The sequence below is a fragment of the Ailuropoda melanoleuca genome, chromosome 16, assembly GCF_002007445.2.
Source record: "Ailuropoda melanoleuca isolate Jingjing chromosome 16, ASM200744v2, whole genome shotgun sequence".
NCBI lineage: Eukaryota > Metazoa > Chordata > Mammalia > Carnivora > Ursidae > Ailuropoda > Ailuropoda melanoleuca.
Window position 1 is genome coordinate 46,782,644 of NC_048233.1, and position 11,204 is coordinate 46,793,847.

General features: G+C 51.8%; 1 protein-coding gene across 1 annotated transcript in view; it reads left to right on the top strand.

The window, feature by feature from the left end:
- The window catches only part of ARNTL (aryl hydrocarbon receptor nuclear translocator like), a 73,003-nt gene that overhangs the window by 36,502 nt on the left and 25,297 nt on the right, over positions 1–11,204 (top strand). Inside the window, exons 3-8 of the mRNA XM_034644795.1 lie at positions 2,035–2,163; positions 4,893–5,017; positions 5,885–6,037; positions 8,324–8,362; positions 8,684–8,725; positions 9,951–10,260. Coding sequence (XP_034500686.1) covers positions 5,898–6,037; positions 8,324–8,362; positions 8,684–8,725; positions 9,951–10,260 — 531 coding nt within the window. The 5' untranslated portion in view covers positions 2,035–2,163; positions 4,893–5,017; positions 5,885–5,897. The remainder of the gene's footprint in view (positions 1–2,034; positions 2,164–4,892; positions 5,018–5,884; positions 6,038–8,323; positions 8,363–8,683; positions 8,726–9,950; positions 10,261–11,204) is intronic.

Consider the following 11,204-nt stretch of genomic DNA (forward strand, 5'->3'; position numbering starts at 1 on the left):
TTTTTTTTTTTTAAAGATTTTGTTTATTTATTTGAGAGAAAGTGAGCAAGAGAGAGAGCACAAGTGGGGGGAGGGGAAGAGGGCAAGCAGACTCCCCACGAGCAGGGAGCCCAAAGCCAGGCAAGGCCTTCTGATTTTGGTTTTGCAAAATATAGTGCCAAAATTTATGTTAACATTCATTATTTCTATAAAGTAAATTTTAAGTCTTGGAACAATTGGTCCGAAGCAGAAATTTCACATGGAGTTTGGTACTGAGAACCTTCATCTACGTTTTGGAGAAGTGGGGGAAAGAGTGGGTGTGGTACTGGGAGCCCCCTAACAGTGAGATCATGGGCGGGGGCTGAGAGGCCACAGGTGTGACGAGAAGGGTCAGAGCAGCACAAGCAGAGCCAGGAGGCCTCTCTGAGGAGAGGGCAATTGAAAGGAAAGCAGCAGTTCACCAGGTGACCAGTGGTCAAGGGAGCCACGCCTGCAGAACAGCGTGAGTGCAGTTGAGGCCACATGCTCTTGAGAACTTAAGTATTCAGGCGGCCTAGCGCTTTGGGTGTCAGATGGGCAGGCCAGGGCAAGACGGGACAGGACGCAAGCGAGCAAGCCCATTGTGGAGGTTTGCTGTTTCCTGGTAGGGCATTTCTGGAAGGCTCGGGCAGCACAGTAAAGCCACTGAAGTGTTTTAAACAAGGGGGTGTCCTATCTGTGACCAGAGCATAGAGGGGCAAGTGTAAGGAGGAGAGCAGCCTGGATGGAGGCAGTGGCCAGGGGACAGAGGGGAGCGGCTGGGTCCATCTGTCAGAGGGCTAGTGGGGTGAGGGAAGGAGAGGGCGCCCACGTGGGTCCTAGAGTGCGCATCTGGGGGCTGGAGAAGAGCGTGGGACCTGTGTGGGGCATCAGACCGAGGCGGGGGGGGGCATATGGCAAGTGCTCGGGCCCCACTGTCCTGGGGACTTGGGGTCTGTAGGCTGCTCCCTGGGACTGGAAGGCCAAGATCCCGTCACGCGGTTTGCATGTGTGCAGACTAGCTCCCGAGGCAGGGAGGGTGTCTGAATCGGACTGTGGAGAGGAGTGAGTTGGGAGGCCAAGAGCAGCCCTAGTCCTGGACACAAGCGACAAGTAGCCCAAGGGCTGCAAGACGTAGCCAGTGGAAGGTGTCACCCCAGGACTTCTGCTGCAGAAAGGTCAGGAAAGGCCCATTCACAGCCTGAGTGTTGCCCCCTCAAGGCAGCGCCGGGAGGGAGTAGGACGGCGGCACAGCCCTCTTCCCGTAGAGCCAGTTCCTCCGGGAAGCGGGGGCAACAGGGCCACAGGGCCGCGCGGAGAGCCCCGTCCCGCCCGCGGCAGGAGGCAGGGCGGCAGGCCATTCTGCTAACTGGCGCCTCCTCGCCTCCGACTGCGCCCTGACTTTGCGCCCGCACGGCGCTCGGGCTGCCCGGCCCGGGTCTCGGGCGTCTTACCTTGCTCCCAGCGCCCTCGGACGTGGGCCCGGGCACGTAGGGTTTGACTTCACGTGTCCTGGGGCCCGTTTTCCTTGGTTGCTTGTCTGCGTTCAGGCGGCTCGCCTGGGAGAGCGTGCGGCTGGCCTTGACCGCGGTGCGGCTTGCGGAGCCCCTGCGCCCTCCTGCCGTGGGACCTCGCCAGCGTCCTCCTTGAGCCCCTGCGCCCTCCTGCCGTGGGACCTCGCCAGCGTCCTCCTTGAGTCTGTCTGCCTCCGTCTTCTCATCCAGACAGTGAAGAAAACCAGCGGGATCTACGGTGCCTGACGCCAAGCGCGCACTCAAGAAATGTTCGCTATTCTATCGCTCGAGCGGTCGGAGAAATGAAAAGTCCGATTACCTTCTTTCTCTTAAGGCCGCGTCTGAGAATCCATGTTTAATCATTTCAGGGGCGTTGTTTTCATAGCAGGCTCTCCTGCCAGATTCCGTGCTCGTGTTCGCAGTGTAGTTGAGCAGGCGGCTGGAGGCTGGGATGGCGGGTGGTTCCGTGTTTCTCCCCCAAGTGACCTGTGTGGGTTTTCTTCTCTTGTGGGCCCCACTGTAGGTTTCTGGAAGAAGCTGACTGCCTGAAAGGAAACTACAAAACATGAAAATCGCTTTGAGGTGACCCATACGTCCAGTGGCCCCTTACTCCTCCCAAGGTGGATCTGAGCTCTAAGAACTGTCGCTTCAGGTAACAAAATCGCACCCCCAGCCCCCACCTGCTATCGTTGGCGGCTTCCACGGTAGTCCTTGCAGAAGTGTGGTTTCTGCCCGCGGCCCTGAGACTCGGGAGAGCCTACCTCCTGCAGCAGTCTGGCTGTTCCAAAAGAGGGCGTGGGGGCCTGAGGGGGCGCCCCGTGTCTGCCAGGTGGCCCAAAGCCTTCCTGAGACCCTGAGGGGAGGACTCTGCACTCCTCCCTGATCTACTTCTCTTCCCGTCCGTGATAATGATAACTTCTAGCAGCCGCCCGTTAGGGCCTTTGATGTGACTAAATGATTATAAAATGCTTCTCAAAGAATAAATTGGAATAACCAGGAAATTTCTGAAAATGAAAAGTCATAAGAGGAAAAAGGTTTGTTCTCCCTAATAGTAAAATATGAGGCCACAATAATAAATAGTGTAGTACTGGATTGGAAGTAACTAGATCAAAGGAACAGAATAGGAAGTCCAGAAATAGACAATAAACCAGTAAAGGGGGCATTTCAAATGGTGGGTAACAGAATGTCCGATCTAGTAAATGGTGGCACGGTTACCTATCCACTGGAGGGAAAGAAGTCTCCAACCTTAGGTAGTATACCAAAAGTAATTTCCAAATGGATTAAGAGCCAAATAAATTACAAAATATGAGTAAAGAGGATATTTATATTTGGGGTGAAAAAAAGGCTTTTTTTAAAAAACATGTCACTTTTAGTATCCCATACAGATACTGTAAGCCAAGTTAAAAGGCAAAAAGGGGGAGGATATTTATGACTTGTGACAAGGAATGAATATCCCTAATGTACAAACATATTCATTCAACATCTATTTAATGAGTACTTACTACATGCTAGAGAGTGTTCTAGGCTACTAGGGTGCGAGTCGTGAACTAAACAAAATCCCTGCTCTTCTGATGCTCATAGTCTAATGAAGAGGAAGCTAGTAAATAAAGCAGTCGATTATTGATAGGGGCCATGGGAAAAAAATTAAGCAGGGTGGGAATGGTTAGGGAGGATGGGGGGGGGAGGGGTTGTAGGTAAGCTTCACTGCCAAAGTGACTTTTGAGCAGAATATGGAGGAGAAAGGAGAGGAGTGGTTAAACTTGGATGTCTTTGTAAATGTTGAGCTGATGGGATTTTCTGATGGTTGGGGTACAGGTTGTAAAAGGAAGCAAGGAGGATGACTTCTAGGTTTGGGGCCTGAGCATTCAGAAGTACCACTTACTGATACGAGCATCACAAAGGCGCTTGGCTTGAGGAGAACCAGGGGTTTGGTCTGGATGTTTCAGTTGGAGGTCTCTGTTGTATATTCAAAGGGAGACATCAGGGAAATGGTCCTTTAAGTTTGGAATTCAAGAGCAGTCCAGGCTAGAGGTATAAGTTTGGGAGTTCTCAGAGCCTAGGTCATATTGGAAGCAGCGAATCTAGACTGATCTCTTAGGGAGTAGGTATAGACAAGAGGTCTGAGGACATCTGCAGGACTCTCGTGTAGCAGTGGGGGCGGGGGAGGAACCTGCTAAAGGGACTGGCAGGGAATGGGTGGCCACTGAGATAGAAGGGGACAATGAGGAGGTGGCCTCTTCAAAGCCAAGAGACCACAAGGAGGGGACAGATCAGCTCTAGCAGATGTCGGGTTGGGGCAAGTAGGGAGGGAATGGAGAACCAGTCACTGGATTTAGCAACGAGGAGCTCACTGGGGAGCATAACGGAGGCTGTTCTGTTGGAATGATGAGGACAAAAGCCCAATTTGAGTTGGTTTATCATGAGTAAGAGGGAAAGAATTGAAAACAGAGAACTGGGGTACTGACTAGAAGGGAATGGAGTTCAAAAAAGTGTGTGGTTTTTCCCCCAAATGAGGGTTGTTTGTATCTAAACAAGAGTGATCCAGTAGGGTGGGGAAAGTGGAGGGTGCACGATGAGTGGCAGGGAGAGAATTCCAGGGTGATGGTTTTCAGGGGTGAGAGACGATGGAGTCCCCACCATGGGGGGTGGGGGGCTGTTCTGACCAGCAGCATCTAGGTGGGCCAATGGACATGCTCCCTTTTCTCAGTGGAGTAGAAAGCCAAGTAGCTGCTGAGAGTAAGGGTGGGGAGCTGTTGGAGGCTTGAGGGGAAAAGAGAGGGTATGACGTTCTTGGTCACAGAGGGGGGGAATAAACGGAGCAGGGGAGTCGAGGATCACGGGGCAGCCCTGGCTTCGGAGGTGTGAGAGGTCGTGGATGGAAAGTGAGAGCAGCCAGTTCATTGTGTGCTTTTCTCCCCCCAGGTTCAGGTGCGCAGGTGAACATGAGTTAGGAGGCCCATCCATACTGAAGAAAATATGGTAGAAAAACAGGACATGAGTGGGCACAAAGGAAACCAGAGCAATGCCTATAAACATAGGGACACCATCTGTAATCATTTAAAAATGCAAGTAAAAACCAATGGGGTTTTGTGCTTCCCTTCAGACTGACAGGAGCTCTTGCTGGGAGTATAAATTATCGGAGCTTTTTGGCAGCCATGTTCTATAATGTACCGAGACATACCATGTGTGTTCCCTTTTGTCCTGCTTTTAGACGTTTAGACTGAGAATAATAGCTGTAGTGCCTGCGGTTAGAGCACAGAGATGCCCGCTCCGGCAGGGGTGGTGAAAGTGGAAAGTGGGCCCACACCTAGCCCTGGTGCATCCATCCGTGGGCGGCACCGCAGTCGGGGAACTGAGCTCACCGTCCCCCTTGCTTTGCAGATGAAGGAACTTGAGCCCAGAGAGTGGGAGTGACCGTACCAGTCCCGTGGCGTGGAGCTGGGAGCCTGTCTGTGGGCAGCACGCGGCCCTCTTCAACTTGGTTTGGACTCGGAGTCCCTTGCAAGGTCCTCGGCAGCCTCTTTTTGGGCCGGCTGATGCCACACTTATACAACATGAATTCTCAAAATGTGCTGCAGTTGGTCTATGGTGCCTTTATGTCCTGATGCAGGTTTTCCTGGCAGGGGATGCTGGGCACAAAGGCTAGTCAGGGAAGACAGGACAGACTTTGCCTGGTCTGGTGACCGACAGGGACCCTATTTTCCTGGCTCCGGAGAGGGGCTCACAGTCTGAGAAAGGATCTTTTCTGCTTTCCTATGACTTTTACAAAAGTCGTAACAAAAAAACAAAGATAGGCAGTAAATCCTATTTATTTTATGGACAGTAAGAAAATAAAATTAGAACTGTCAGAGAATATCTGGTCCCCTCCGTGAGGGGCACTGGGCTCTAACTCCTAGAGCCTTGGGTTCTGGAATTATTCTTGCATGCCCTGGCAAGGGGACCCAGGAGAAGCTACCCAGTTGCTCTGAACTTGGGTCTTCATCAGAAAGATGAGCCGGGGGATGCCTGGGCGGCTCAGCCAGTTTAGCATCTGCCTTCAGCTCAGGTCATGATCTCCGGGTCCTGGGATCGAGCCCCATGTTGGGTTCCCTTCTCAGCGGGGAGCCTGCTTCTCCCTCTCCCTCTACTGCTCCCCCTACTTCTGCGCGCTCTCTCTCTCTCTCTCAGAGAAATGAAGTCAAAAAAAAAAAGAAAAAGAAAAAGAAAAACATGTTTGCTCCTCTCTCCACCCCTCCAGGTCCCTATTCCAGTTGGCCGGGTGGGGGGCAGTGTTAGTGCAGTAGAGCAGTACCCCGACCCTCCACGGGACCACCCTGGCCCCCCACCACAGTAGAAGAGCCTGTAGAAATCAACTTTGTGCCTCCTTGTATCAGTTCCAGACCTCCAATGGCTGACCAGAGAATGGACATTTCTTCGACAATCAGTGACTTCATGTCCCCGGGCCCCACCGACCTGCTGTCCAGCCCCCTCGGCACCAGTGCCATGGACTGCAACCGCAAACGGAAAGGCAGCTCTACCGACTACCAGTAAGGCCTTCTGGGCTCTTCTTCCTCTGGCTAACCTTGGTGTCCATTCCCGGCACATCGAGGGGCCAACTGCTGCTCCTCCTGGAAGAAGGGGTCCTCTTTGTGGAAAGGGATGGAACTGACAGATCCAAATCTAGGTGACCCCACAGTGGGTTTCGTTTTTGTTTTGTTCTGTTTTGCTTTTCTCTTCCCCCCCGGAATTTTGAGCAGGAGGAAGCCTCCAGCACTGCTGAGACCCTCCCATCCCCCCTCCTGTCCCCAAATTGTTCCACGTCAAGGGAAAAGGAAGAGCCTTAAAGCCAGGGTCTACCTTTCACCCTTTACCTTTGTCCTCCTTGGTTCCTTTGAGCAAGATGGCTAAGGCTCTGGATGTAATCTCCGTGATTGGCCTGAGGCTGGCTCTGAGGACACCCTCAGTTGCTTGTGGAAGGAGCACGTGCAGGCCGTCTCCGAGAGCACTGTAGGAACATGGGTATTGCCCTGAAACATTATTCAAATTAGCCTGTACCTGTTTTATTAAATAGTATTTTTGTTTCTTTTTAGACGTGATGACTTTTCTTTTGAGTAAGAAATTTTCACACTTTCAGTCAACTCTTGTGTATCTGTACAAATGCCCAGGGAATGGACTGCCGCCTAGAACATTCAAAGGCACGTTTGTTTTGTTGAGGCAACTGCGTGGAATCTTATCCCGATGTCCACTTAAGAGGTTTTCTTTTGTTTAATGAGGGGATTGCTCCAAGGAGCAATCCTCCCCCACAGCAGATGTCCTTTCTGCTGAAGTTCACAGGTCGAATTTGGGGAGCACAAGGGCTGAAGGCCCGATGCCCACTAGGGGGTGCTATGACTCGTGTGTAAGTGATCCCAGACGGTTGAGCAAGCCAACGCCGAGGGGATGGAGAGTGGCTGTGAGGACCGAGCGGGTTCTTCTGGAGCAGTCCCTCCCCAACAGGGAGGCCAGGAGATGTTTTCCACGGACCACTTGTTTTGGGTGGATGGAGTCACTGGTGCCTTCTAAGACCTTTGCTATCTAAACCTGTGGTTTCCAATCTTGTCCCCACCCAAGACCTCCAGGTTTCCCTCATGGACCCCGTTTACAAATCTTCTGTGATTCCTGGAGACCCTATTACGCACCCCTCATCCCTTTTCCTGTCATTTCAATGTGCTAAATGTGTCTGATCGGTCAGGCGGAGCTCTCTTCCCCTGGGATGACTGGCCTCAGTGACCAGATACAAGCCAAGACAAAAGGGGGGAGAGAGTTTTGGTTTTCCCCTGTGGCCTGAGTCCTGCCTTCTGCTCTTTAGGACTAACTAGAGAAGCTCTCTTCCGGGGAGGCAACCAAGGGCTTCCAGTTGGGAACCCCTATTCTAGAATGCCCACGCTATGACTCAGTGCTCCTGAGGAAAGTTGTTTTTGCCCTTGAGACTACATTGTGTGAAGGGCCATACTCCTCTGTTCTTACAGTATAAAAGAGAAAGAGAGGTCCAGGTGCCAGGCCGTGTCCTCCTGGTGATAAACTTAGGGGCTGGAGAAGGGTGTGAGCTGACCCCAGGGGGATTTGGAACGCCTTCCTTGGAGGATTTTAGTCTGTTTTCTACTGAACCGTGAGGTGCTGTGAAACTCGAGTCTCTGGAGTCTGTAAAAGGGAGGTAGTTCCCTGCTGTGACCCCAGGACCTTCTGTGGCCAAACAGGGCTCCATGCCCCTCAGCCCCACTCATGCCCTCTCCCCCGGTTCCTCGAGCCTCGGGTGTTCCCACCTGGCTGAGAACCAGAACATTGTGTATCTGTGTCTTTGAAAAGCTACCTCGGGACTCTGCTCAAAGCTGCTTTGTGAGTTCTTTGGTCTCCCCTCCTCACTTCATCCCCCACACCAAATATATATGTATGCACACGTATATTTGAGGCTTGGTATGTTTTGCCAAAGAATAAACTCCATTTATCCAGAATGACGAGGGGAATGAGGTATTATAGTTATTTGGATACACTGATTAAGAATTTCCATAAATGCTGTGTATTTCCAGTTTTCAAAATACGGCATGAAATATGTTAACAGCAAACTCTATTGGTGACCATATGTAACTTTTGTTCAATCATCTGGAAAACCGGTCCTAGTTGCATAGTAGGGGCAAGCTGTGTGTGTTTGACTAGTCTGCGTCAATCATCAATACTGTGGATATTTGACCTTCCTGATTATTTGGTTTCTGGATAAATGAGAGCCTTCCATGTTGTAAGAAGTTGCTTTGTATGTCTTTAGTAACAAATACTCACATTCTCTCTTGTTTTTTCAGAGAAAGCATGGACACAGACAAAGACGACCCTCACGGAAGGTACCACGAACCTAGTCACGACCTTCACCCTGCTAGCTATTTTCCTTGCATAGTTATCTGTTCTGTTACTTGGTGCAGGTCCCGCCTGTGTCCTTGACTGGGGATAAGCAAGGAGGCTGTGAGCCCGGGGCTCAAAATGCTCTGCCCGGCCCCCTGCCCCCAGTGCGGCTAACGAGAGTGTTTATGTGTATTGAGGGAGATGACAGGGATTAAGTGGGGAAATGAATGAAGCTGGGAAGAAAAGAGAGATGTGTAACTTTGCCGTTAGTCTCCCAGGGATTGTGTTTGATCTTTTTGCTTTATTTGCCCCCTTCCCTCCAGGTTAGAATACACAGAGCACCCAGGAAGGATAAAAAATGCAAGGTAAGCATGGACCTGTCTGTAAACGGTCCTGGTTCTAGGTGCTCAGGGTGCAGCTGAGGCGGCTCCATGGGTCTGGTCCCTGTCAGTCTAAGCGTCTTTTCGGGGGTGGGGGTGGGGGCCTTGGCTTGATGTGGCCGTGGGCCGCGTGTCCTCTCCACACTGAGCTGGCCTTCACTCTTGGCTATCTAAGTACATTTAGCCTGAAGGGGACTTTGGAAGGAGCAGAAAGCCCTTCAAGGCTGAAGCTCTTCCCTGGCTGTTTCTAGCAGGGCCCTCCAGAGGTGATCTGGCTCAGTGATTCCATTCTTGGGCTGGGCCTTGCCTCTCAAAGCGGCCCTTCTTGCACCGCAAGGCCAGACATGGGGCTGCCTGCTCCCTTGAGTAGATTGTCTAACTTGGTCCCTCCTGCCTCCAGCCACACTTGCTGACCCCATCCATGTGGGTCTTCTGCTCTCCTGCCTGTGGCTCCAGGGCCATCTGAGGCTGTCATGACACAGAACCAGGGCTGCAGAATTCGACTGGCCTGAGACTTGTAGCTTCCCCCCGCACAGCCTAGCCTTGGTGGGAGGTCCCTCTTGGTGGCTTTGTTGCTATGGCAGCAGCTACATTTCCACTGGCGATGCGTCTCCATAGGGCACAGTCACAAATGGCAGGGACCAACCAGTCAGGGAGAGCGTGTGCGCCTGAGCAAGCCTCCCCTGCCTTGACGGGCGGCCACTCCTGGGAGGGAGAGGAAGCTCTTGGGTCAGATGCAGCATCTGCCGTATCTCGGCGGAGTCGTGGGTGACCCAAAGATGGCAGCGCTAGTTACCGAGTGACTCAGTCAGTGAGGCTCTGACAGGCCACACAGCGGGCTCCTCACAAACCTCAGAGATCACTCCACCTCCCTTCTCTTTCCTTCCACGCCCATCTTAAAATCCAACTTTACAGGGCCTGAGAGGAAAAGAAATGAGACCTTAACAATCCAGTTTACTCTGAGCAGACAATTTTTATACTATTTCTTCTTAATTCTAAGCATGAGATAAGCATACAAACAACTAACACCGATCCTGGGTAGTGAGGCCACTTTTTTGGTGACGTGAGTAGAAAAGTCGAGCTCAAAGCCTTGTGCAAATTCTCAATGTGCCCGGTTGGGGGAAGGTCCGAAACAGTGATGACTTATTTTTGTCATTGTCTCCTTGAGGCTTGGCTTCATTTTCTAGAAATCACTTCTCCTGTTGTGCAGGGAGGCTCACAGTCAGATTGAAAAGAGGCGTCGGGATAAAATGAACAGTTTCATCGACGAACTGGCTTCTTTGGTGCCCACGTGCAACGCCATGTCCAGGAAATTAGACAAACTTACTGTGCTGAGGATGGCCGTTCAGCACATGAAAACACTTCGAGGTAAGACCTCGGGCTCCGCTGTCCTCGATGCCCTTGCCCGCAGATGTTCCCTCCCTTGCCTGGGGTGCACCTGGGTCCCCAAGACCGTGTTTGTCATTTGCCGGCGTGTAGCCTTGAGTGACAGGCCTGTCCTTGCCAGCGCTAGACCTGATGCCAGATGAAGTGATTACTGAGCTTACGTGGGTAACCAGTTGGGATTTTGCCATCGTGCACCCCCGGGGGTAGAGGCTGTGGTCTGGGCACGTGTGTGCACGCGGCTGTGATAAGCAGGCTACGTGCGTATCAGAGAGGCCCCGCATCTTGCAGGTGTGCGTGCGCCTGGGCCCCACCCGCCCAGTGATCCCCGTCAGAAATATAGGTGCCCTTGGTGACGCAGGGAAGGCCGTGGCTCTTTTTAGGAGGAAAATTCGCCCACGGCTCCTTTAAAGAGTGAGTCACTGGTTGATGGTACTTGCCGCGTTTTCCTGTCAGGGATGAACACTGATGATATTTTCATGTTCCTGGAATTTTCCCAAACCAGATAGACTTTGCACGAGGGAGGCAGTAGTTTCCGTCTTTTCTGAGCATGGGGTGGGTGAGAACACAGAGGTAGAAACGTGGAAGTGACTTCTCCAAACCGCAGGAGAAATCTGCAGTGTCGCAGGCACCTTAGTGACACTGTGCCTGGCGTGTTCCATGGCCCGTCTTGGACCCATGAGGAAACTGGATGCTCAGTCAGACGTCTGACCTGCGTGGTAGAAGAATTGCATCTTTGTTTCCACAAAGCCACCAGGAACAAGTAGCCAGTTTCGTCTGACCTTTGATCACTACTCAGACGTGTCAGTGTCGCGTCCTGTGCTGTGAGCGTGGCACCTAAACGTTCCTGTTAGGGAAGGTCAGAGAGATTGTCGTGAGCTCATTTTTATTAAATTGGAAGGAAATAAGGGACAAATCTCGAGTTATAAAAAGCAGGGATGTGGCTCAGTGTGTGCCTTGTTAGTTGATATAAAAGTCCCGGACACGTTCTGTCCATCTCATTCACCGTGGTACTGGGGATTGTTACAGATCTTTTCTACTTCTTTCCTCTCTTCTTCCTTTCCTCTCTTCTTCCTTTCCT